Raw genomic sequence first — 25,945 nt, 5'->3', positions numbered from 1 at the left:
TGATAAACCCTGGGCCAAATGACCAAATACCAGTAATGACCCAGATTTGCAAGTGGATAAGTAGACAGGCAAAGAGACATTTTGTGTTTTGCCCTCACTAACACAAAGGAGGAACCAGAGAAGCTTTCCATCTGCTGTGCAAGTGTGCTGACAGTACAACTGTTTGCTAATATGGCTTGCAGTTTTGTGGTTTGAAGGAATCAGGATATATCTGCTTTTTTTAATCATCTGCTTTCTTGGCTTCTTTTTTCTTGTCTTGATGCTTTAATGGTTTGAATTCATGCAGACATCCTGCAACTTGAGTAAATTATACATTTTAAATATTCTCAAGAACTCTTGTCATATCAGAAAATCAGGCAGCTAACAGGCAGAACTTAATTGGAAAGATAACTGGAAGTACAGTAAACTGTACTATGCAACCAAAAATGTCTTATCAACCCTCATCAGTCTGAAATTTCTCAGGGCACATCTTGTCAGCAGAGGAAAATCTAGATATGAAACTAAACAGTGGTTCCTGTGCAATGTCGGCAGTGGTCACCATGCCTAAGAGTAAAGTCATTCATGACATCTCCAGAGGAGTTGGGTCCCCCAGATCACAACACAGTATAAAGTCCTGCACAATTTAGCATAAGGGTCGCTTATTCTGGGGATCTGTCAGCTCTTTCAAAGCTCTGAGGTGGGAAGACAAGTACAGTTAAAGTCCAGTCCTCAAAATAACATGGATTTATAAAAGAGACTAGGTGTTTTTTTTACCTAGACATATTTTTGGTTTGTATTGGATTTGCGTGTGTGTGATGAAATGCACACTGCTTATTAAGGCTTTGACAAATGGGGATGTAACTCCCAAGAAATAAGTTAATAGAAACCCCTTTCTGTAACACAGACTCCAATACTTCAGCTGCTCAACTTGCTTCAGTCAGCACTGCAGACTGGCTCTTTTTTGGAGGGTGAGAGTATAAAACATTGCTCCTGCTAATTGCAAGGTACGGTAATGACAAAACAGGGATGTAAATGATGATATTGATCCCAGCTGCAAGGGTACACAGTAATAAATCACATATTGCAAATGTTCTCATGCCAGCTGGCCTCCCCTGCTCTAAAATTGTGCACCTGCCTATACAGGTTCAGCTGGAAGGTTATCTCATGGAGTACAGGTGCCAGGCAGGATTTCCCCACCCATTACAGCCTGCACACGGCTCCCAGAACTCAGGGACTTTCTCTTTACTGTCAGTGTTAACACGAAAGCTTTGCAGTGCTGTTACCAACCAGCTTATTCCAATAAAATAAAATTTTAAAAGACCATTGCATTTTAACAGGACTCAAATAATTGGCTTTGTTCCCTGCTTATTCTGGGCCTTTTTAAGCAGACTGTGTTTTTGGACCAATATTCTTTTAAATGTTACTGTAATAAAAAGAGGGACACGACAATAATTTTTAAATAATGTTACTGCATTTTGCAAAATCTTGCTCCCAAACAGCAAGAGCTGTGAAAGCACACACCATGTAGAGTTCACCCTGAAGAGACTTCCTCGCCCATGCTTACTGACATGCTAGAGTATTTGCCGGGTCTAGCTGAGAATCCATCATCTGTGTACATGGCAGTCACACATATATTTATTGCACTAACACTCCAGAAATATTTTCCTTGAAACAGTGCTGCTGCATGCTGAAAAAGATACCAATACCAGCTGAACTGATGGCAGCCAGCAGTAGCCCACCAGCAAAAGAGAGAAGTTAAAAAGCTCCCTGGTAATTCTGGAACATCTTTCATCAGTGTGATAAATTTGAATGACAGCAGTAATATCAAGGATTACTTATTCTCCGTGGATATCCCTGACCTCGTCACTTGAGAATTCAACTAATTGGACAGATGAAGGGAAAAAAAGTAAACATATTAATTAACCTCATGCATGGGACTTTATATGAAAGCTGTCCATCCATATTGATTTAAAAGACAAAACACATATTTATTTTGCTTGTCCAGCTGTTAGATGATAGTTTTAAATCCCCTTGTCCATCCAGTTTAGACAAAATCTTCTGATATTTTAATCACTTGGCTATGTGGGAAGGCTGAAATAAAGGAAGAATATATTACTGGGTCTGATCCTTATCTGGATTAAATCAGCAGAAAACTGTTGAAGCTAATGATACTGTAAAGGATCATTTAGCCTTCTACTTATTGCACTGCATAATCTGGCCATTTACATTTACTATAATATCTGAGAAGCAGTATGGATATCAGTGTTGGTTAAAAAAATGAAACCACTTTCTTAAAATAAGGAGAAAAATCTGGATATTAGTTGGTCATGGGGACTTACTTTAATTTCCACTTAAAAAGATGTCATTAAAAACTATTTGCTGCATTAGTAATTCAGATCGAAGGACGTAAGTTCCAGGCTTCTGGAGGAGAGAGAATTACTGGAAACTCATAAAAAACACCTAAATTCTGTTTTAATTTTCATACGCGGAGCAGATGTTTTGACAGATGGATGGACTTTATTTTTGTAACTGTCCGGGAAAAGTCTGCATAACACAGCCTAATCAGTGTTACATATCTGTAGTGTTTGTTTTTCAGTCTTTCTGCATTCGACTCTTATGCTTTTGGTTGCAGACATTTTCTTTGTGATTTATTTTTTCAGGTTAATCTCTCTCTGCATAAGCCCTTTTATCAACTTGATATATAAATATTAGAAAACTCTTAAAAAATAAATGTGCATGTTTGGTTTGTAAGTCAGATATATTGATCTTCATATAGTGGGTGCCCTTCTAGAAAACCTAATTAACACTCTATCTTCTCTTTAAGACAGGCCCTCTGCCCTTATACTTATTATATAATATTTGGAATTAAAAGTTAGAGTTAAGAAATCTGTTCAGACTCACAAGACCTTTTTGACTTTAATTCACACTCTGAATGTAAGTGGCAGTCTAATAATTTCTCAACTTGTTCTACAAGTAGGAGTTTAGCATGGCAGAATTTGCAGTGGAGTTTGGGGCTTTGGCTGTGTTACCACGATGTGTTACCTTAGTACTGTTTTAGCTACTTTCATTTCAATAAATCATCAGTGTGGAGCTGAGGATCTGAACCCCCCAACCTCCTCAGTCAAGTTTAGAGGAAGCATAAATACCTTTAATGCACCTTTTAAAAGGTGAGTTAAAACCTTTTTCTCACTCAGGAATGCCCAGTGAAATTCTGAGGTGTGTTTCCTCCATGTGGCCAAATATATCTTTAACTCCTAGACACAAGGTAGAATGGCTTCAGGGCATATAATGCCCCTGTGCACTTATATGCCATATTAACCCCAGGAAAGCCTGTAAGGGCTTCTTTGGCTTTGGTGAAGTTTACAGTCCGTTTTCCTTCAAACAGAGAAGCAAATTTGATTGGGCCCCAGGTTTGGGGTTAGCACTTCATCTACTACACATATCACCATTTCTTTGGCCATGCTTTGGAGGATGTTGGCAATCATGCCATCACAGCTGTTTGCAGAGACAGATCCAGCAGTTATATTGTGAAAACATAATAAAGTAGCTACCTAAGGAAGTTCCCTCTGTCAGGACAGAGAGAGGAAGATCTTTCAGGCTGTGCTAAAAGGTCTCCGATGTGATGTAGGGATTTGGCTGCTTGGGTTTTAAGATAGAGGCACTTCTGTACAAGACCAAAGGTGGAACCTACAGCTCTTGGGGAAACCCTAAAGCATTTATTGAAATATAAATGAAGACTAATCCTCTCCAGGGGTAGGCAAGAAAAATGAATGGGTATTTTGGGGACTGCAGTAACTCCCACATGATGTACCTAATTGTCCCTTTGAATACCTACCTCAGTCATTCTGTACCACATACAACCACTTATGCTTTCTGCTGTATGTATGTATGTATGTATATATAAACTCAAGCTCTAGGGCATAAACCAGTGTTTAGCTTTATAGAGAGAAGAAAGTGTTCCTAGTATTAAGCTACCCGTTATAATGAACAAGATTATTAGGTGCAAGAATTTACAATGATTCACTGTGACGATCCCAGTACTCATCTTCTTTAAGGTTTATTTTCATAACCCATCCAAGTAACACTTTTCAAACCTTGCATTCATTTTCATTCACATTATTTGGCTAAAAGTATTTAAACTCCCACAACACCTTGCTTTCAAATATGAAAAAAATTATTTCCACCTGGAAACTAGTTTTTAAAAGTCTAGTTTTCTTCCTTCATCTATTTCACTTGACAGAGAGTGATATTCAAACAGTATGGATATGTCCAGAATGTGTCCCCTTTAACAACATCCCTTTCTCGGGGAAAGTGAAAATGGATACAAAAGCATGGGGAGGCTCAATTCACTCTTGGACACAGTGTTTAAATTCCCTGACAATTTGTTCCTTACAGCTTCTGGCTCTGGGTTACCTCCTCTTCCTGCAGTGGATACTTTCTCCTATCTGCCGTATTTTCCGAGATACTACATGCCTTTTGTTGTCTTTGTTTCCCTTCCAGTGCCTTACACTCTGAGATCATATAGTGAAATGCCTCATCCTGCTGGCACAGACCTTCACACTAACAATATAGTGCTAGCCTGGGGGTCTGGCAGGGGGAGACACTGCTGCCAAGTGGGACAAGCCCAGCTAGAGACACCCAAGTCATTCCAGGCCTCCAGCCAAGGGGGTTGGAGAATTGCTTTGTAGTCAAGTTGACGTAGCCACCAGTGTCGGGACCAGCAGAGCTGCCTGCCAGGTTTCACAACTGATGGTGCCTGAATGCCACTGAAGGAATTGTGCTGTGAGGGCAGGAGCGGGGAAACGGACTGGAATTGGGAGTCAGTCACTCAAGTCCCATAGAGTGGCAGACCCGAATTGCATTCAATGCACACACACTTTCCATGATCAGAATATATTCTTCGTCATACACATGTGCTGTGATTTAGTCTCTGAGCAAATTATTCAAAGCTGTTAAAGTTGGTTTATTACAGATTTGTGGAAAGCTTTTTTGTCCCAGAGCCACATAAACCAGGAAAACCTAGTATTCATCATCCCAAAGCAAATTCTTGCTGAGTTCAGAATATCAAACAACCAGGTACAAGATTTTCACACATGATGTTGTATCTGTGCAGCTGTACTTGAGCACAATTAGACAAAGGAAGAAATCTGAGATGGAAATCAGTGTGCCTGTTGCTGTTGTTCCAGGGAGAATAGCACTGTCTACCAGGCAGGACAGAAAAAAGTTCACTTTGAACTTCCTGAGTTGACAGGGGCTTAAATCAGAACTGTAACTTTACTTTGATGTCATTTATTGGGGTTTAATACCCCTCTTTATTTATTTTTTTACTACCATGTAAAATATATAAAGAAACCTAATCTGCTAGAGAGGTGTATGAGAATTTACTGAATAGACCTTAATGGTTCCTTTATGCAGCTATAAAACAGAGGGAAGCTGTAAGAGCAGTCTGAACTGGACTAGGAACTTTAAATGTTATATAAATTTATTCACCATAGTCAAAGGTTTATTGCTGTAGGTATTTACTTTCCCCATTGTTTAACTAGGTTATGTATTTCTCAGACATCTATGGTAAAAAACACATTATATAAGGGATTAAAAGCAGGGATGAATAAGCTAAATATGCTTTTGGAAATATGTTAGAAATCCGGAGTCACTTTACTGATATTTACTCATTTACACTAATATCAATTGTAAACACATGACATGCAAATACAGCCATAATAGGGTTAATCCCCCTTCCCCCCAGGCTAATCTGGAATAATTCAGTGAAGCTGATGATACAATTTTTTTCTTAATTTCATCCATAGAAATCAAAGAAGACTCTGTCCCTAATGTAAGTAGGGTTTTCCATCTCACCTTTAAAGTATTAGCTATCTGATGCCTTCTTGCTATATGTTATAGATAAGCAGCTGAACAGTCTCAGTTGGTCAGACCTGGTGCCAATAATGTCAAGGTTGTGGTTTGATCCCTGTAGGGGCCATTCACTTAAGAATTGGACTTCATGATTCTTGTGGGTCCCTTCCAACTCAGAATATTCTGTGATTCTGTGATTCTGAGTGCATGTAGAGTCACAGGTGTTGTGCTGCTGTAAATCAGAACAGCTCCTCTGAAATCAGCACAGTTCTTTTATTCACAGTGGCTATGGGTCCAGCCCATCTACTTACAACATTTTATGTGTGGCCACCAGCCTCTGACTTTTCATATTCTTCATGTAGGCAATTTTAAAAGCTTTAATAAAGGGTAGTAATAGACCACGAAGACATTTTTAAAATCATGATACATTAAACCTGACAAGGCAAAGCACAGTCCTACTGAAACAGTGTTGCGGTCATATTTGTCCAGATACAACTCTACGTGACAAAATTCTAACTTATTTAGTAATGAACACATCATTGGTCAGTTTTAAATTATGTAGAGTCAAAGTCAGATGCTCCATCTGAAACACAGAATATTAGAATTTAAGAAAGGATCTATTTCAATTTTGTCAATTTTTAATGTTACATGAATTTGGGGTATTTGTCCATTTTACTCTGCAGGCATTGAATTGTTAACATACTTTTATTTAAAGGAGCAAAGGACAGCAGCATTAATAAAAATATTGAAACATTTTTTTGATTATTTATGCCAGATATTTGCTTAGTACTCTACCACTGCAACAGTGGAAAGCAGTCTGTGGATAAACATAAACACAATAAATATATGTTCATGCTTATACTTTTATATGTGGGAAGAAAAAGTATGGGCCAGAAATTGTGTGTGTTTTTATTAAGAAAGGTCACAATGCAAAGAATTGAGAGTAACATCCATCTCTATTTCTTTCAATTTCCTGTTGGATTACCTTAACTATCTCTATGTTTTCTCTTCCATCTCAGTTGAAAAACTAAGTTTACAGTAGTAACTCAAGGATGTAGTAAGATTCTGTATGCTTTTCTCTGGATGCTCTTTTTAATACACTGCCATTATCTGTTATGCAAATATACAGTAAAATTGTAAGAGCAATTTCATACCAGTACAGTCCTTTGTGTAAGGCAGGGAATCAGTGTTTCATCTGTGTAAGTTCATTGCTTTTCCCTGTGGTGGCCTAAGGCATGCCTCAAACTGCATATGAATTTTCCTGGTAGCGCCTTTATTTTGTGTTTGGGAGTATCTGGTTTAATTAGCAATGAAGTTACAGAGAGGAATGATGCCAGTCAGTGAGATTTCTGTGGAGGTGGCAGCTCAGGTGGTATTTCTGTGGACCCTGGTCCACTTGGAAAGGTAGAGTTGAGCACTGTACCAAAAAAGTCATTAAATATGCATAGAAAAATTTCCTTCATCTTAAACACAAACTTTACTGGAAATATTTATTCAGTTGCATTGTTCTCATTTCCCTCCTATTTAAAATGAGTTATTTGTCATTGTATCAGTAGATGAACTCACAGGCACTGACATATTTCTTTTCAATGTTAGACCTGATTGAAATAAAAATATTGAACAAATGGAAAAAGTCAACATCTTGGCTATCCATTTTAATAACATTAGGCATTAATAATGACAGTTTTGTTAACAGATAACAGATAATGTTTGTACTAGGGACTGTTAGTGTTGCTATTAAGCTTTTATTTGTGGAGAATTAAATAACTCATGATGGATAATTTACATAGGAAGAAAGAGTAAAGTCCAAGTCTTGCAAAGCTTACATTCTAGGGGCTTTCAATAATTGCATTAAAGTTTAACATAAGTATTCATATGTGTAAAACTGGCCCTAAACACAAACAGTGGGGGTGAGGCAGCACTCATATAATTGTTAAAAATGCTGTATCAATGATTTGTTTTTCATCAACTCCTTCCATCTGGCCCATTTTTCTTCTAATTGTTACTTAATTGAATACAAGCAAACAGTTGGTCCATTTTTCTTCATTATTTCGTTCTGACACATTTCTGTAAATGGGTTTTGTCTTACAGACATGGCAATAGCATAAATTAAAAAGATGAAGCATGTCTGAAACAAAAATTAGGAATTCTTTTTCTGTAATCTTTTCTTCAGGGTTGGATGCTTTATTAAATGGCAACCAAAGATATTTAAATGAGAAATTAACTCAAGCTATTTATTAAATGCTTAGCAGTAAACAATCTTATGAACAGCATGAAATGATCACACTTAACAAATCTGTTCATTCAGCCATACATCCTTAAGACAGAAGAGCTCCCATTAGTCAAAATCACTGAATTAACTCAGTGAATACATTTTTTCCCCTTTTCTTTGCAGAGAGAATGTGCTAATTTCATCAAGGTGCTGAAGGCTTACAACCAAACCCACCTGTATGCTTGTGGAACAGGGGCTTTTCATCCAGTCTGCACCTATATTGAAGTTGGAAGCCATCCTGAGGTAAACTACCTTAAAACAATATTTTTCTTTTTCCTCTTTTTAATCTTTATTGGTGTTTAGCCATGATCTCTTCCTGCCAAAATGTGCTCTCACTGGTTTCTGTAGCCTGGGAGGTGGATCTGGAAAGACCTGCTCCTGAATCAGGTGCTGATGTGCTGATTGATAAATCACAGCAGAATCTCTGCTTTTCTCCCCTACACAGCATCTTTTCCACCAGGAGTTTAAATAAATATAAGGAAGTCCATTCTACCTGGCTCATGAAGTTAAAAGCACTCTCTTTTTTTTTTTTTTTAAGTTGGGACAGATACCAGATATAAGAGAGGTAGTTCAACCAGTGTGTTTTTTCTGGGCCCAACTCTGTCCTTTAGTTTCCTTCCAGTCAGTGCAGTCTGGCACCACCTCAGCTTTCTACCAGCTGAAAATTAAAATAGCGTCACACATTCATAAATTCCCCATCTCATATTTGTCCTAACACACTGACAGTTTTTCATATGTGACCTAGATTTTGTTTCCTTATTTTTTTGTGAAAAATAAATCCCTCTCTCTTTTCCCCCATTTCTTTAATCTGTAGCTTCCTGATTTTTGCTTAGTGTTGCAGAAATATTGAAGTAACTCTTGTACTGTTTTGTCAGTGATCATCATAACCAATTAGATAAACGTGGTCTTCCCTGGTAAAAGGCAGAATCACTCAAAGGAAGCTGTAGGACTAGGCTGGTTTTCCTGGCTGAATATTTGACTAGAATGTCTCTGTGATCCACTTCAATACTTTTTCTCCCCAGAAAAGCCAATTTTTTATTTTCCTGTTAAGATGACTATGTAATATAAATTATTCCACTTCACTGTATTTTCTGTCTGGCTTACCTGAGCATTACTCAATGAACTGTTTTAGTTTAGCAGACTTTTGAGGTGTTTTCAGCATCTATGGATATGTTTTACCAGTGAATCTGTAATTATGTTACTTGTAGCTTCCGTGATCTTCAAAAAATCAGTTCTTTCAAGTTACCTTATGCTTTTGCAATTCAGGTTTGCAGATTTCCTTCAAAATAAAGACATCACTGTTAAATAAGTGAGGACAATTTCTTCTTTTAGAAAAATTAACAGACCTTTTGAGTGTTGACTTCATAGTCTGGGAACTATTTTTTCCTATAAAAATGTCTTTTGATATTTGAAACATAAGTCTTTAAAATGTTCTAAGCATAAGGTTTTGAAGGGATAAAGGAGCTGCAGAGCGGAAAGGGTTTTGTTCAGATTCTTTAATGCTTTATTACAATGCATTCTTGGCAATTAGTGATTGTCTCTTGACCACACACAGTATGTCATTGCTTACTGCATTAAACAGATTCTCTGCTTCCTGAGATCCATTTGGGAATTGGTAGACATATTAATTAACTCTAGTTCCGTAAGATGTGTGTCAATCAATTCTTGGCTATCTGCCAAGGGAATCTATCTGCAGAGAGATAGCTGGTATGAGGTCATTTACTTCTACATTTGGCTGTTTTATGGCTGTACCATAAAACTAACACGCACTTTATCAAGGATTTATAGAAAGGATGATCAGAGATGAGAGGCCAGATCCAACCTTGGTTTAACATTCTGGATTTTTAAAGTCTTGAATCAATGATGTGTTTGGCCTTGGAGCTGAAAGAGGATGTTTGTTTTAGCTTCTTTTTAACAGTCCTTAACTATAAACAAAATCTAAATTGTTGCCTTTGTTTTTTTCTTTTTGGTCATTTATGCAGTAAGTTTGTAAGTCCCCTTGTGCCTGAATCATTCTCATGATCCTTGGTTTCATCTTTGCAAATGAGAGAACTCAGGAGTATGTTTATCTGAACTGCCTCGGGCACCGTCAGCTTTTGTTTTCCTTTTCATACTTAAGCTATGAGTGAAATCATCTTCACCTGCCCTCCCAGTGGCACAAGTTTCTGTGTCCTCTGGACAGTTGTGCAGGAGGGTTTACTGCCTTCTCAGCCTAGGTCTGCCCATGTGGAGAGAAAGTGAGGCAGGGCAGGAGGCCGCTGTACCCACATCTTGTTGGGGTTCGACAAATCTGACAGTCAGCCTAGAGTCTGTCCCTTGCAAAGGTGATAATCAGATGAATAAATGAATTTATTAGATTTGCAATGAAAAATAATCTGTCCTGTCTCTGTCCCTCAGCTAGAGCCTGCTCCTTCCTTTCCCATAGTACCTAGTCAGGAATTTCAAATGTGCATCTCCTCTGGGAGCTGAGGAAGAGGAGGGTGCTTGATTGACAGTAGCTATTAGAGACACCATGAATGAGAGGGATACAATATTAACCCCTGCACCCCTGCACACTGCATCTGTGAGAGCCAGATGGTTTATGTTCTCGTGTCAGACAGCAGCACTGGACGTGTCAAAGAGCCATTGCTTCTGTATCATGTAGAGTTTATACCTCCCTAGCATACTAAAAAAGGTAAAAAGTATAAGCAAAGGTAAGCGGTTGATTTTTTTTGAGTTAAAAATTGCTGTCTAAAACATTTCCTGAAGATCCCTTTTCTGCCACAACACTCGTGGAAAATTAACTGATTTCACCATCTGCTTATTTATTTTTCAAGCACTTAGAGAGGTAAATGTGAACTGATTAGGGCAATAGTCGGGGAATGTACCTACTCTCTAAAAAGATTGCTTGTTTATGTGAGCTCTGAATGTAACCCACCTGCCTGAATGCAGTGGTGGAGAGGAAATCTGTGTGTGCCAAACTGAAAAGGGTGGAGAAGTGAAATTTAAAGAAAAGAGTGGCAAGTGATAGAAGAGATGCTGGAAGCAATTGGAGTAGGCTGAAGGAGGCTGGAATATGGTACAATTTTTATGACTGGGGAAATGAAATAAATTACTTTGTGTGACTGTCATAAAGTAATGGGAATATGAATTGTTATATCTGTTGAATATCTCTTTGATATGAAGCAGTGTATCACAGCCCCATTCCATACCTGAAGAAAACCATTTCTAGTGATGAAACTAGACAGGTCTAATTGAGTCTGATGAAGTACAGTATCAGAAATAATAATAAAAAGCTAAAAGGATATGAACGGCATGCTGTGCATCTGATTAAAAATGATGTGCGCAAATGTATACAACCTAATATGTTGTGAATTACACCGCAGTCTAAGGAGTAAAGCAGACTAATCTTCGCTTAAATCCATTCCAGATGTGCAAGTGAATAACCACAGTATTTAGAGAGAAGAATAAAATTAATGTTTCAATAGACTTTAAGCACGTAAGCCATGAGGAAGCAGGAAAGAACATATTTAGAGAGAATGTAGCGTGTGGATACACAGAAAATACCTGAAGAGAGCCTAATTTAAAGCTTGATATCACCCATTGTATGTGCATGAATTTAGGAGAGATGACCTAACACAGACACGTACACAAACTTCAGGGATGGGGATCCGGGGTTAGGCAATATGTGTCATTCTGTCCTCATAACGCAATACAATATGAGAAATCAACTACCAGATGAAACAAGAAAGTAATTAGTAAAACTATGTTTTGCACCCACTGACTTCTGAGGAAACAGGGCTGGATGTGTAGGAATGTTGTACTTAACAGTTGCGAAATTACGCAAGTCAGATCTGTGCTTGAAAGGAACAAATCCAACTGCAGGGAGACACAGAGGTGCATTAAACCCCCTAGAAAATCACAACAGGATGCGGAATGCACCTGCCTGTGCATGCCTGAGCAGGGGGAAGGAACCCAGCTCCCTTTCCCCAGGGCTCCCTTTGGGGTAGTTTGAGTGAACCAGCAGGGAACAGTCCTGTTATGGTAAGAACAGGAATTTCCATTTACTTAACTCTTTCATACAGGTGGAGGTGTAGAGAATGCCCTATAGTACTTTTTTTTTCCTTTTTTTTTTAATGCTGAGACAGGCATTTCAAGAGCTGTACAAAATTGTTAGCCAGATCCTCAGCAGGAATACATTTGGGTTTCTTCAATAGAGGTAAATCAGTAGGTACTGTCTGAAGAACTAACCCTGCTTCTTTTATTGTCTCCTAATTCCACATTTCTTGTCATTGTCCAACAGATTAAAACTCATTTTTAACAGCATGAACTTAAAAGGTCTGGGATTGCTTTACTTGCAGGTTATTTCTCAATCAATAAAGAAGCTTTAAATTTAGTTCAGATTTATGATGTACATAAAACATTAAGTTATTGCATATGAAGTTATATAATGCTACCACCTGTAACATATTTGCTTTTTCCGGACTCTCTGTATTTTAAAAATCTTTGGTTCAAGTCATAAAGTTTTGCTGAAATATACTTTCCACTCTTTTTTATCCTTTCTTTGTTTCATATTAGTAGAGGTCCAGAGTGCATTTTCTGAGTAATGGACATCCTGTTCTGATACATTTATGCATCCATCTTTTTGTCTCTGTGTATTTTATATGTATATAGTGATGGAAGAGCAGGTTTTTTCCTAAGAGAATGACTTTGAAAGAACACACTAATTGAAGGACCAATGCTACTGCTGGTAGAAAACTTGTGTTTGATTATCTATTATAAAAATTCAGAGTGAAACATTCATTTCAGTAGTAGCAGACAGGGCATAAATTGGCCTGACTTCATTGAAGACAGCAGACCTGTGTCAGTTTTCATCAGTTAAGGTTCTAACCTGTGGTTTTTAAGTGAAGCATTTGAGAAAATGATTTTCTAAGTTCCAAATCACCTCAGGCTAATTTCTTTCCATCTAATTAGTTATACCTTTATATGGTATTTAAATGCTTACCAAATATATATATATATATTCATACATACCAAAATATGAAAAAAAAGGATACTGTGAAAGGATTATTCTCATTTATGATATCACAATTGAGTGATGAAACTGTTAGTTGTGACATACAAGTTCTAAGCATCACTATAATCACAGAAATGCCAATAAAAGAAGATCTAGTTCACAGACTGCAATAGCCTACTTCAGTTCACAGGTGCTTTACTCTTTCAAACTACCAGGTATCCTGTTAGTATAGTACAGGACAATAAAACTGAAGAGCCAGATCTCTAGCTTAGATACAGTACAAGTACCTTTTAGAGCACTTCTTTCCATTACCTGAGTAGTTTCACCAGGGAAAAAAAAAAAACATCCCTTAGGTGTTTAAAGCCTGATATATAAAGCCTTTGTTTCATAACAGGTCGTGATTTCTGCTATATGGGGAAATTCCAGGCACTAGACCTTTTCTCTGTACTGATGTTCTTGTCTGTGGAGGATGGCAGATAACAAGATAGTCAGTGTTAGGCACACGTGTCCAGGTACCTCACAGCGGCAGTGGCCAAAATCACAAAACAAAGAAGTATCTGGAGGTGATGAGTCTGTAAACCATCACTTCCATTGCTCCACATGACATCAATTTCCAGTCTCTTAGGCTACCCTGTGTGAAAATACTTCTCTCAAAATCAGGCTTTTCACACATGTACAATTTACCTCCACTTGTTAAAAAAAAAAAAAATCTTGTCATAGAGCTGTCACCTTCCTAGCATTTTTAAAGTATGTAGTTTTACATACAGTTACATGTAGATATATAGAGATATATATATATACACACTTTCTCCAAGTCATAATTCACTATGACATTGATTGGGAAAAAATGTGGTATGGGAACTTTTCAATGACCCAAATACAACATTTACAAGAGAAGTACAGGGAAAGGACAGAGTCCTTTCTCATAAGACAACCTAAGCGAGCCAGTTGTTCTGTTAAAGTCTGACAAATATTTCAGTAGGGAAACTAGGATGTGTTGTTGGAAGCTCTACACATTTTTAAGCACGATCATGCAGAAGCACATATTTCTTACAGGTCGAGTGCTATGTCCCAAATGGCACCTCTTGTTATGTTGTGTTATCTTGTGATAAAGTTACGGAAGTAGAAGGTCACCATAAAGAGGTAACTTGATTCCTATTTAAAAGGCTTTTTGAAAAACTCCATAAACCCCTTTGTAAACAAATATTAATCACGTTCATGGTTAAATGCTATTATTTATCAAGACCTGTCTTTGAATACACTGCAGGTCTCCTTTGACTTTTGCTGTATTTTGAACACTTGCTTTGTTAAAAGAGAAGTTAGACCAGGAAAACTCATATTTTTCAAACCTTCATCCTGTCATCCCCAAGCAAAATGTATTTCCAATAAACATTTATTTCCAGAACAGATCCTTTAAAGCAGGACTATTAGGCTTTATACAATAATTTAGCTGTCGGAATAGTTTAATTTATGACGTAAACTTCTCTCAACTGAATTACACACATGGCAGCAATGGCTGACATCTTTCCTACCCCTCACTGTTGGGAAAGTCTACACAGCTGCTGTGAATGTTTCATCCTCAGCAAAGTGAGGCACTGAAGAGTAAAATTTTTGAAGTTTTTTTTTCCAAGTATCTTATTTTACCAAGAATCTATTTCCTAATAAAAATTATGATGCATGCTAAACTTTTAATGTAAACCACACAGTTAAATGTATGGAAATTTGAGTGTGCAGCTAGTGTTTATTGTCCTGATATATTCAATTAAGAAGGGTATGCCTTTATGACAGCTGAATATTTGACAACTAGTTGATCCATTTGACCTTACTTTTACCAACATAAGGGTATATTTGTAAGAATAAGGCTATTCCAAAAAAAAAAAGTATGCAAAGGATCTTAAATATCTTAAGATATCTCAATATCTTAAAAGATATCTCAATATCTTAAAATTCAGATGCAGTACAAATATAATTTTTGGAGGGAAAGTATTTAGCAAAGGGGTCATGCTTTAATCATTGACAGGAAATATGAACATTGTAGGTTTTCAGCTGTCATTTAATGCATTCAGTCCTACCGTTGCATATTTCATAATTACACCTAAGCAATTTGGAATCTATTTATGCCTAAAGTGACAGAAAGTCAGTAATTATGTCTGAGGCTCACTCTGAGATTTACAAGTTGAACATTTACATGCAGGAAATGAAATCAGGTTTTAAACTATCGCAAGTCAAAACAGTGTGGTAGCTCTTTTATTTCTTCGCCTTCTTTCCTCAGACTACAGAATAAAATGGTTTAGGCAAAATGGGAGCACAGTTCTTTAGTAAGTGAACATGAGGAGAGGTATAAGATATGATGAGAAACAGAACAAAGACATGGAATTTACAACTGCAAGGACCATTTGTTGCACAGCAGAAATCACTAATGAAACCCCAAGCACTATTCAAGTCTGATCATTTCAGCTATTGAGCAGCTATCTTTTGTTTAGGACTTCATAAATATATCTAAGTTGCTATGGCAGACCTCCCAGTTTATTCTTAAGAAAACGAACAAAACAAACTCAAAACCAAACTCCAGAGCCATATTAATTTAATATTGCCTTATACATATGTTTTAAAGAAAATGTAAATGAAAGTTGCTCTGCAGATGATGTTCCATCACTCTGCAGTTTGGTTTTGATTGAAAACTTCCCTGAGATGAGGGAGTACTGATAAGGATGTGGTCTGTAGAGAGCATTTGTGTTTCCATTGGTCTGGTCTGATCACTACAGACATTCAGTGACACAAAAGGAAGCTTGATAGTAGCAAGATATTACATATTTTCATCCACTGTTGAAAAAAACAACTCTAAAAAAGTAACTGTTAACACAGGATTTCTTTTAGATTTTTTCAACGCAAAAGAAGGTCCAGCGTGAGCAATAGTGTCAAATTTGAACCCCTTACCTCCTGATGACAAGAAACCATGCACTAGCACGCTTCCACTGAGATAACTGAGAAGACCATTGTTCCATCACCGTACATGGCTTTCGCCTTCGGTGGCTGAGAAATGCCGGTTGATTACGGGGGAGAGCTGTACACAGTATGCCACAGCTGAATGGCTTCCATGAATAAGGAACTAAAGCCAGTCAACATATTCATTAGTTTCAAAGAAATGAGTCTCAGAACTGTGGGAAAACTTTTGTTTATATTGCTGGAGAGAAGAAAAAACAGACTGAGATAGAAAGAGACCTCCATGGAAGTAAATTTGCAGAGTGGAGCATGCACATGTGCACAGGCAGAACCATTGGGTGGACTTTCACTTGTACCACATGTGATGTCTTGTTTTCTGAGTCCATGTCTTAAAACCACGGGTAACTTTGAATATGCTCAGATAATGAGTGATTCAAGTTAAAGACACTCTTAGAATCTGGGTTTGATTTTTTTTTTTAATTGGGTGTTTTTTCCTAGTCTTATTTATCTTCAGTGGAGTTCTCTGTGACTTATACTGGGGTAGCTAAAACTGAGGTGCAGTCTTCATTTGTATAGTCACAGAAAAAAACATTGATTTCTAGGATTGTTAGAGGATTGTCTCAGAGTTTTGTGACTGCTTTAAGGAAATTAATTTTAGCGATGACTACCAGAGGAGCTGAAAGTGCACCCACTGTTTGCATTTGGATGTTCATTATTTCTCCTATCAGTTAAAGGACATTATGATGAATTATTTATTCCCACAATGTAAATATTCCCACTACATATGGTTACCTTACTTTACCATGAGATGATACAGTTTTCCTAATTCATTACAGACTTGGACTGTACTTTTAAGAGACATGATAATCATATTAAGATGTCAATCCAATTTTCTGGGTGGGAATATTATGTTGGTTCATCAACAGAGCCCATAATATTTCTAGTAACACAGAAGTTCAGCATTTGCCTCTTGTTAGAATAACAATTGAAAACACTAACCCAACTTCACAGTCATGGAACATATGCAAAATTTCATCCACACACCTCCCAAAACAAAGACAAGTATGGCTGAATCCTTTGATCTCTCTACCAATATGGGGGAGAAAAAAAAAAAAAACAAACCACCATCTGTTGGGAAACCAATGTAATAAAAACAGTGGAAAGCCAGCCTATAGTATAGACTGACTTAATTGAGGAAATGACTTATAAATAAAAAAATTTCTTGATTTAGAGGCACAGGAGGGAACAAAACTGAAAGAAGGAGTTACTGAGCTCAAGTTTGGATAGATCAGCATCAAAGCAGCATTATTCATTGTGGGATTCACGTCACAAGGCTCTGGTTGACAGGGGCTGACCTCATGAAGAAGAATCATGTTGTAAATGTGATTTCTGCTGCTGAAGGAAGTGACTGTATTGTGTTTGTAGCTCAGTACCAACATCTTGTCAAATAATCTTCAAACAGCCAAGGTCTCAATGCAGCAGGTTTTAGCTGTGGGTGATACTCCACATACAGACCACAGAGCTGTGAAATGCAGAATAGCAAACTAACCAGTTATATTAAATATTCAGACACGAGAACCTAACAAAGATCTTACTGGTGAACTAATTTCACTGGTCTTTGCCTGAAATTTTATGAGAGATGATGTGCTGTGAAGTGCCTTTCAGGCCTGTTTTAAAGGCTGTAGGATATATTTAACTCTCAGAGGCGTGAATCTGAAAACACTGCCTTTTTCCATGCTTTCAGACCAACCTGATATTTCTAGTTTCTGCATGTTCACGTTGTGTGAGCTTAACAGTACACTGGCATGGTGAGTGGCCGGTGGGTAGTCCCAGGAAGGGCCTAGGGAGACCATGACACAGACTACTCCATAGTGATGAAGAGGTTCATGCTTGAACTTCTCCTCAAAACATCCCCCGATGTTGCTTGTGGCTGTAAGAGGCTCGCTGATTCAGAATTCCCCAAAAAGGGACATTTCCCCAAAGGAAAGATGAGAACACTCACAGATTTAAAAGCTTTCAAACAGATTGAGGAAAGAAAAAAGTCATTTTCCACAATGGAAGGCCTCCTTGGTGTGCTTCCAAGCTCCTTAGACATGTCTTCCTTTCATCAGCAGCTGCATTTGGCATGACAAAACTGGCTTCTCTACAATGATTAAATCTTATTTCTCCTTTGATATAAAGCAGAGCAACTGCAGGTGAAGCTGCTCTTTCTGTGAGTAAACAGCAGGACATAGGTATTTCCAGCAGTTGCCTGGTGGAACAGGAAATAATTGTTCTTCTCCTACTGTCTTGATCATCCTCACTTTTATGTACAGACTCATATTTTATGTGAGAAAGCTTTGCAATACTTTCTAGATGCTTCCTTGCCTTTAAAAGATTTTGAAACTGGATTTCTTCTCTGCTTTTTTTATACAGGGAGTGTCTTAAATTTGTTACCAAGTTAACTCAAATCATAAAATTTCACTATTCCATAGTTTGGTAGGAAAATAATGTTAAATACTGATGTTTAGACTAGTAATTAGTACTTTGCTTCTTAAGGAGAGAATTTACTGAACCATGTAAGAACTCAAATAAGAATTAATCCCATATATACCATATACAGAGAGAAGATGACTGCAAGAGGAAGGATCTCTGCAAAACAAAAGGAGATAGAATTTAACCATTGCATACTTTCTATCTTTTCTAAAGACTCTTAAAAAGGATAAAGAATATTTTTTTATCAGTATAAAATCTTTCATGTTTTTGTATCACATTTTGCTGGCGTAAGATGACACAAATAGATTAACAGTCAGGTGTTTCAAGATCTCAAAAGTCTTACAGGACAGAAAACCCTCATCCTTGTTTAAACAATACTTTTGTATGACTAGAGACCTGGTACAGCAGTGTATGTTTGATTGCTGCAGTAGTACCTGTCTGCAGGAAGAAAATCCAGTTTTAGGAATGCGTCATAGCTTAGACAGAGATTGTATTTTGTGCACAGAAAGAACATGGGACTGTGCATAGAATTATCTAAAAATAACAGATATGAAAGCAGTGCATGGGCATAACTATCTTTCTTAAACATTAGTCCATATATCTTTTGCCATGAATAGTTAATCAATTTACTGCTGAAATGCTGCGGGAGATTAAGAATAGTTCTGAAATAGGCAGTATTTTAAATATTTGTGCTTGCCCCATCTGCCTACTGCTTGTGTGATGCTGGAAATCAGAGTAAGTGATTACAGCAACTCTTTCTGTTCTCAAAATCTAAGAATAAAACCACTTGAAGTCAGTTGGGAAAAAAATTATTTACTCTTCCATTCATGCTCTGTTCCAGCTTACATAGCTTGTAACAACTTGTTTTCTGTTTATGGCACTTGGTAAGTCTGTTTGGAAATGTACCAACTCCTCTTTGAGCTCCTGAGCATAAACCATATAGAATCCCTGCATCTTCCCTCAAACAGTGTTCCTGTGAGGGAAATGTACTGTACCCTTCTGTTCCTTCCTTCACCTCTCCCTCGTTTATGTAAGAAAAATAATTTAATGAGTATGACCTGACTCAGATGAAATACATACCTCTGACTCGTTCATCCTCTGTGGACTTCGAGTAAATTAGTTATTTCCTAAGTAACTCATTTCATTGGAAAAGGGTGAGTAACTTTCCACCATTTCTTAGGAACTCAAGGACAGACTAACTTACACCTGCTTTTTCTTTCTCTTCAGTTTCTGCATTATTTGCTGTAGACAATTCACATATGGTTGTTTTTATTTTTTCCCAGAAGAATGCTTTGTTTTAAAAATATTTTTTGTTTAACTCAGTGAGTCAGAAAAGAATGTGCGAAACACTTGAATGAAAAAAACAGTCACCACTGGAAAACTTAGCTAAAAAGAGGTATTGTGGGTATTGTGCAGAATAGATAAATATATCACGATGAATTCATGCCTATTAGAATTGGCAATGACTTGCTATGTCATCTAATCTATTCTAATTTGTGTACATTTGCAGTCATCTACAAGTCTGTAGATGTCTTCTCACCTGTAGTGATATAAATCACAACCAGTGATTCTTGCAGTTCAGCATTAATTTGCATTTTAATTATTTCAGTTTCAAATATTGCACAGCCAATCATTATTGTATACAGTGTTCATCCCTAAGCAACTCTTCTTCTGTCTAGTGTGCATATCCAGTAAGTCCAGAAGAGCTATCATATAGCTTCTTTCCTGTCTGATTGCATATCATTTAGTTAAGAAGTGCTACCAGATTTATGAAAATCTATGGATTCCTCCAACTTGAGACACGGTCACACTCAGAAAGATATGTTAATAAACGTTTGCAAGTACATAATCAGATGAGAACACAATACTCTCCATTAATGAAATATGATCCATAATGAATCTTGCATGGGAGTACTAATAACTGCCTTTAGGTTAAAGTGCTCAGATGTCACAGTATAACAATATCTGTCTTAGATGTGTATCATTACAGCAAAGTAATTAAAGGTTACTTAGCTGCTAAATGGTTACCTTGGCAAAATCCTTCAGTAACATGGCTTCAAACATGCCTTCACAATGAAATTAATTAAGCAAATTAAATATCAGCCTTGTAGTAATCTATTGTATGTGCAGGATAGCAGACATGTGAGTGTCTAATATGCTTGGTCACAGAAAGCAGAGGACTTGAAGATGTACCCATTTGCTATTAAAAAAACAATCTTCGTTGCTCCTATATGCAAAATAATGTTTATGCATGAGAACAGTGACAAAATTGATGAGGAGAAATGGAATGCCAGAATTACCATGGTCATGTTCCATGTACTGCGTGAGTGCAAAGCTCAAGTAGCACCACTCAAGATGAGGGAGGTATTAAAATTCGCTTTGTCTTTTTTACACCTCTGCTCTTCATGGAGTTAAAACCTGGTAACAAGTGACTAGAGTTTTGCTAACAGCTCGGTCTAACCCATCAGAAGGATGCTTTCAGGAACTACTAGCTTGCTGCCTTCTTCCGTATTTAGTATAAACCAAACCAGGAAAGTTGAGCAAGCGGCTTGATGTGGATATAAACATTTTTCATCAGCTCCTAAAGTGGAAATATGACATGGGCAACACCAGTGACAGATGGATTTTGACTTAAAAAATTATTTCCTAGCATTATGCAAGCTGGCAGTGACAAATACGTAGTATATTCTGTCTTTTTTCCTTTGTTTAATTAGAAATAATCCACTAGATAAATCGATCATTCATCTGAGACCTTTTCATATGAAAGCAAGAAGATCTAAAGTTCAGATCTCTGCAGTCATGCTGAACTATTGGTCTTGCTCTGGGCAATGTCATTATTTACAAACCTTAAGTTTACTCTTATTTAAATGTTTTGCCTGATCATATCTTTTGAGGAAACAGAAAAAAATAAAAAGAAATATGTCTCATGCTGCAGAAATCTTTGCTCACAACGCAGCTAGGAAAGTATTGGCAGAAGGAAAGGAAACATGAAGAATTTGTAATAGAAATCTGTTTTTTTCATGCTCTGGTATGTGGTCTTATGCCAGTGAGATAATTAGCAGTTGTGGCACCATCTTATCAGTGCTATGCAAAACTGCTGCACATTTTGGTTGAGGTTGACACCAGTGTTAAGGGGTTCTTCTCCAGTTCTCAGGCTTCTGCCCGGGGCAAATTGTTTGGCCTTAATTGGTTTTGCTCTCTGCAATTCAGATTTCTTAAAAGATGAAACTTCAGTCATTGTCATGTGAAAATGGTCCTACGTCCCCAGGCCAAAAGAAGTCTCCAGAAAAGCTGAATAGAAGTGATGGAGCTGTCTGTCCACTGGATAATCTTTAGATGACCTTCAGAGACCCTCTGCACACATAAGGGCTAAGTCTACATGAAGCTATAATATAGATTTTTACTTCTTGGGCACAGTAAAAGCATATATACTGATTGATTCTACCTGATTCCAGAGCTGGAGACAGCTTTTGAAGGTGGATTAGAAAACAAACAGTGTAAGAGAGGAAGACTATCTTCCAATGAGTTCTTTTGCCCTGAGGAATGTTGGGGGTTTTTTTGTTTGTTTTTTTTTTAATTACAAACCAGTTCATGTGTAATCAGAAAACAAATGGCATTGATTACTGTTTCAAAGGACTGACTCTCTGATCATTTCAACCTATACTTCCAGGTTGTTTGAAGTATGAGACCAACATGAAACCTGAAAGCATTTTGCCATTTGTATAAATCAGCATTACTCTGTGTAGCCAATGTTTATTTACAAGCCTGCAAAAGGTTTCATAAGGGATATACGTGCACCTACAATACAAACCATGTGTCAAACAGCAGAAAACTGCAGAGCAATAGTGCAGTTGTTTTTTCCCTTGATCCAAGTTTCATTTTCTGTTTGGCTAAGCATCAGTGGTCATGAAGGTGGTATATCAACAATAGTCATGGTGGCATATTCAATTTAATTATAGCTGGTTGAGGTGCTTAACTTCATTTACTTTTTCTTAATAACAATTTATTTTATTCTGTTTTAACAAACCTCTCTGTTTATGCATTTTATCATCTTTTGTTATGAGAAAAAGGGGTCTCATTTCATTGTATAAGTGTGTGAATAATGAAAGAGTAAGTCTTCATCAACCTACTGTTGCTGTACCTAGGGTCTTTTCCTGGAACACTTGCTGAAGAACAAGTCCCTTGGAGTCTGTAGAGTATAGTCTAGATCATTAATTTCGATTCCTGACTAAAAAGTTGGAAACTCCTACCAAATTTAGTATATGGAAAGATTGGCCATCATTTATCATAGAATGGTTTGGGTTGGAAGAGACCTTAAAGATCATTTAGTTCCAACCCCCCTGCCATGGACAGGGACACCTTCCACTGGACCAAGTTGCTCAGAGCCTCATCCAGCCTGGCCTTGAAAGAAAATTTCTGTTATTTAACATGGAATAAGGCCACAAAGATTCTTCCAAAAGGTATAATATAATAATAAATGATTCAGACTTGAGTACAAGATTTATGTATTCTCTTAAAGACTTGTGGGGATAAATAGAACAGTGATGGGGAAAATTGAGTTTGTTTAACCTCAGTCAAGGCAGGGAACTGAAAAAGGAAAGTTTGAACAAGGCAGTAGGTTTTGATAGTGAAGGAGCTCTCTGCATGACTTAAACCTTGTCCATAAGCAAACTTTTGAATGTCTCACGAATTCAGTGCAAATCCCTGCACAGACACTCTCATTTCAGTTAAAGTAGCATTTCTAGTCTGGTCTTAGCTGCCTGAAAGTGGCTGAAAATAAGCTGCTCTTAAACGGAACTCACTGTGTCGACACAGAGTGCATGTGTTTACTGGAATCTCATTACATTCAAACATAGGGATACAAGTCTGCAGATTAGTGCTTGCCCTGAAAAGACTCTTTAGCCTTTCAAAGGATTTTGCAGGAAAGCAAGCTGGAATACAAGCCCTTTCTGCTTGTCGTTCTAGGTTTGTGAATTTGGCTTTTATTTCTTTGTGCAAATGTGTTTTCATACAGACATTGAAAAGCCATGACCCTCTGTAAAAAGGATTACCTTGAAGGGAGATAGTAAGAGTACAGTGTAAAGGATGGTTAATACAGAAATGCTAAATCTTGCTGTACAAAGATTATGGCACAATAAATTTTTTAACTCAAGGTACTTTCCTGACATTATAAAAACAGTCACATATCAGAATCACAAAATAAAAGTCTTAAAGAGAAGGCTAAAAGAAAATAAAGAAAAATATCTGCTATTTTTTTTTGTGGAAGGATGATATAGAATCCCTTAAAAATGTGTTTTCTTTTAGCTGACATGGTACCAAGTAGTTTAGATAACACTTAATGACTGATATTATTTTTACAATCAGTATATTTCATGGAGTATTAAAGATAGTAAATAAGGAAATACTTTAAAACAGATAATAGAAGACAGTAAAGAAAGCTGAAGATTTCAGTTGCTTACAAAAAGCCTGACATCTTACTTATATGAAGCAATGGCTTTCATGAGCCACATGACCCATTTGAGTAAGAGGAATCAAATCACAGTCTGGAATTATTCCTTTGGTGGAAAAAAAAAACAACAAAAACAACAACAAAAAGAGCAGGGTTGTTTTATCAGTTTACACCTAGAACATTTTTCTTATTTGTTTGTCTGAGTAGTAAGCAACATGGTCAGAAATAAATCTAGACTTAACCCTTCAAAAACTTCTCAAAGAGATAAAAGCAATATCTTTTGGGGGTAAAGTAGGATTTCAATTACTGCAAGAGTTAAACTGGAGCAGTAGCTAAATAACTGTGATGAGCAGCCCAAGCTTCCTTACCTGCTTTTTTCTCTTTTGGGACTGCTACTTCTAAATCACTGGCCTACTCCAGGCTGACAAGACTGAAGTAAATTAAAAAAAAAAAATATTATGATACCCTGAAAGAAAATTCACCCAAAGACTTTACCTAAAGAGCAGAAATGATGTTGTAGTAGAAACCAGTACGTAAATCAGGGAAAAATAAGATTGGATTTGACAGGTAGTGCTTGATGTACAGAGATGTAAGGAGAATTTTAAATGTACTAGCCATGTGATAAGAGGTGAGATGAGAAGAGCTATAAGAAAAAGTATGAATAGCTACCATTTTCATTACACTGGTGCAGGAATGAAACTTAATACTGAATTTAATTGCAATAGCTACATTTTCAGATTATTGCATTAAAAAGAGATTGCAATATTTTTTCAAGATATTTCAATGAACGATTGGAGACAAAGAATATGAGAATGGCATATTTATTTTTAAAGTTTCTTTTAAAGCCAAATCTCTGATGCACTGTGATTACTGGCTACTTTCTGATTTCTGTAGAGCTAGGATTAGGCTTTATGTGCCAACATGTCAAATTAGAGCATTAATTACCTGTGTAATTGTGTGTAGTTAAGTGCAAGCTAAGGTACTTCTATAAAAAGCAGTCTCAAAACCTCATTCAGAAGGAACTTGGGCAAATTGTTTCAATGTTTTGAGGGAGATTGGACATATATGTGAAGTAAAACTGAATCTGACAACTTTCTGCATTTTGATGCTTCAAAAGAACAACCTAGTTTTTGGTTTTATAGACCCTGCTTAGGCAGCACCACAGATGAGACACTTAGAATAGGAAAGAGAGAGAGATTTGGGGTTGCTTATGGTACCAGCCAACACTGGATCATGAAATGGAGAAAGATGAATAGATGACAACAGGGAAGTATGTTAGAGGATTTGAGACATTCCAGATTTTGTTCTTACCTGGTGTTAAGACAGTTTATTCCCTCCAGACTTAGATTACCTAAGTCTAGCCTAATTTCAGAGCGTAGAAGTCATTGTACCTGATTTAATTCACCTGCAGCATACTCTGTTGGTTTAGTGATCCAACCTTATCCTTGGTCAGTGGAGAGAATTCTGCATCTTCAGAAATAATGCTTATCTTTCACATCTACCATAGTGCCTGAGGTGTTCGTGACCATGAAACAAAACTAAAAAAATAAAATGAAGCAGTCCCTCAGAAGCAATGCATTTCAGAAAAGTTTCTGGATATCGATTTACATTTCTCTGAACTAGAAAAAATAAAATTATACAAATTTAATCCAAGAAGGGAAATCAGGAAGCAGTATGAAATTTCAGTTACAATTTAATTTTACAAGACTTGAGGCAAATTATTATCCAGCTTAAAACAATTCACACCAGCCTTCAGAAAACAATAAATGAATTTAGGTATGCTGTCAAACTCAGATTTTAATGTTAAGACTCTTTGCATCTAAGTCTACGAGAAGCATTTGGTCTACTTCCACAGACATTTTCATCTAAGACAGAAGATCAAACCCCCATGCTGAAAATTATATAAATGCTGATAATTATATAAAAACAAATGTGATGGCAAGGTGGTAGAAAGGTGAGAATGCAGCAGAAAGAAAAA

The 25,945-nt window shown here is 37.0% G+C and overlaps 1 protein-coding gene across 1 annotated transcript in view; it reads left to right on the top strand.

Moving 5' to 3' along the window:
• The window catches only part of SEMA3A (semaphorin 3A), a 164,291-nt gene that overhangs the window by 59,624 nt on the left and 78,722 nt on the right, over positions 1-25,945 (top strand). Inside the window, exon 4 of the mRNA XM_018068111.2 lies at positions 8,228-8,347. Within this exon, the coding sequence (XP_017923600.1) occupies positions 8,228-8,347 (120 nt within the window). The remainder of the gene's footprint in view (positions 1-8,227; positions 8,348-25,945) is intronic.

This window comes from Manacus vitellinus, unplaced genomic scaffold, assembly GCF_001715985.3.
Source record: "Manacus vitellinus isolate BGI_N305 unplaced genomic scaffold, ASM171598v3 scaffold_13_pilon, whole genome shotgun sequence".
Taxonomy (NCBI): Eukaryota; Metazoa; Chordata; class Aves; order Passeriformes; family Pipridae; genus Manacus; species Manacus vitellinus.
This window is presented reverse-complemented; position numbering and strand designations above follow the sequence as displayed.